The sequence below is a fragment of the Cariama cristata genome, unplaced genomic scaffold, assembly GCF_000690535.1.
Source record: "Cariama cristata isolate BGI_N322 unplaced genomic scaffold, ASM69053v1 scaffold37423, whole genome shotgun sequence".
NCBI classification, from domain to species: Eukaryota; Metazoa; Chordata; class Aves; order Cariamiformes; family Cariamidae; genus Cariama; species Cariama cristata.
Genome location: NW_009608483.1, coordinates 7734 through 9379, shown reverse-complemented (window position 1 = coordinate 9379; position 1646 = coordinate 7734). Strand labels below are relative to the sequence as shown.

Sequence of the window (1646 nt, the reverse complement as noted above, 5' to 3'; positions counted from 1 at the left end):
AAGCGCAGACAGTGTCCGAAAAACATGTAAACTGTAGCTGTACTTTCAGAAAGTGCAGTTACTTAGAAGGGATTTGATTGAAAGAAAAACTCCTGAAAAGAGAAAATAGCCCTGTTTTAGCCAAACCAGGACAGACCCACAGACATGTAGTGCTACATCACTGGCCATAGTCGTAGGCCTTATACAGCTGTGGTCTGTGAAGGCCTTTGATGAGATGAGACAATGCTGGACACAAGGACTTCCACCCAGCAGCAGCTCCTAGGCATGTATATTTGAGGTGTCTGACTGTAGTACCCCGAGTCAGAGTGCCTCAAAGTGGACATTCACAGTGGCTCAAGTGCTAAGTAAGAACCACTAAAAATAAATTCGCTCAGAAATTTGAAGTGTTAAATGGAGACCTTATCACTCTCCACAACGACCTGAAAGGAGGTTGTAGCCAGGTGGGGGTTGGTCTCTTCTCCCAGGCCACCAGTGACAGGAGAAGAGGGCATGGTCTGAAACTGTGCCAGGAGAAGTCCAGGCTAGAAATGAGGAGGCATTTCTTCACAGAAGGGGTTGCTAGGCATTGGGATGGGCTGCCCAGGGAGGTGGTGGAGTCCCCATCCCTGGAGGTGTTTAAGAAAAGACTGGACCTGGCACTTAGTGCCATGGTCTAGTTGACATGGTGGTGTTAGGGCAAAGGTTGGACTCGACGATCCCTGAGGTCTCTTCCAACCAAATCGATTCTGTGATTCTGTGAAATGCTAATGAGAACATAGAAAACTAGAGGATGTCAGAAGTGTCATTTTTCTTTGATTTTCGTGGAGCTGTAAGGGGATATCTTCATACATCTGCATCTATGGGTGGGAGGCCTCCCTGTAGAAAAGGTCCCTGTGCCCTTTTGCTCAGAATATCTGCAAGGCTCATTTAAGTCTTTTCAAACACATTCCAAGAAGGAGGAGCTGATGAAAGCTGTATGTAGAAGTGTAATGACAGGAGCACTCATCCAAGATGAGGGAGATGTGTCTTCCCTACCTTCCAGGCTGAAAGTTACAGAAGGTTCTGGGCAGCAAAAAATGTAAACTCAATGTGTTAAATTGCCACATGGTTTCTTTTAGGACATTTGTTTGAGGACTAAAGGGATTTCTGCTCCATCTCGATCCAAATGCTGTGCCACACAGATCTCTCTTGTCCTAAGGTTTTTCTGACTTCAACCTTGTAAAGTTTTAACAGCAGAGGAGAATTGGTGGATGGTCCTGTTTCCTGATCTGTTGGTGATAGTATAGCACTCTGCATCCATTCTGTCCTACCAGGTGAGCACCTTGCTGCAGAGATCTTCCCTGAACAGGATGCACTCTACCTGGTTGTAAAGCTCTTTCATGGGTTGCCTGCCCAGGCTTTGAGCCAGGCTGTTCTGGCCACATGGTCCCTGGTACTCCAGTGGAGCAATGGATGGACTGTGTTTGTGTTGAGTAGAACTCAAGTCACTGATGGCATTGATGGCATGAGATGCATAACAAAAAGCATCTAAAGCAACTGAAAAAAAAAAGCAATTAAATAGTTACTTAGTAAATTAGGAAGAGCAGCTGGAAAGCTGCCCAGCGGAGAAAGACCTGGGGATGTTGGTCAACAGCTGGCTGAACACGAGCCAGCAGGGTGCCAAGGCG

The 1646-nt window shown here is 46.5% G+C and overlaps 1 protein-coding gene across 1 annotated transcript in view; it reads left to right on the top strand.

The window, feature by feature from the left end:
* Positions 1-467: 467 nt before the first annotated feature.
* LOC104159278 (golgi-associated plant pathogenesis-related protein 1-like) overlaps positions 468-1646 on the top strand; it is a gene marked incomplete at its 5' end in the record, with an annotated part of 3766 nt that continues 2587 nt past the window's right edge. The window contains one exon of the mRNA XM_009697143.1: positions 468-520. Coding sequence (XP_009695445.1) covers positions 468-520 — 53 coding nt within the window. The remainder of the gene's footprint in view (positions 521-1646) is intronic.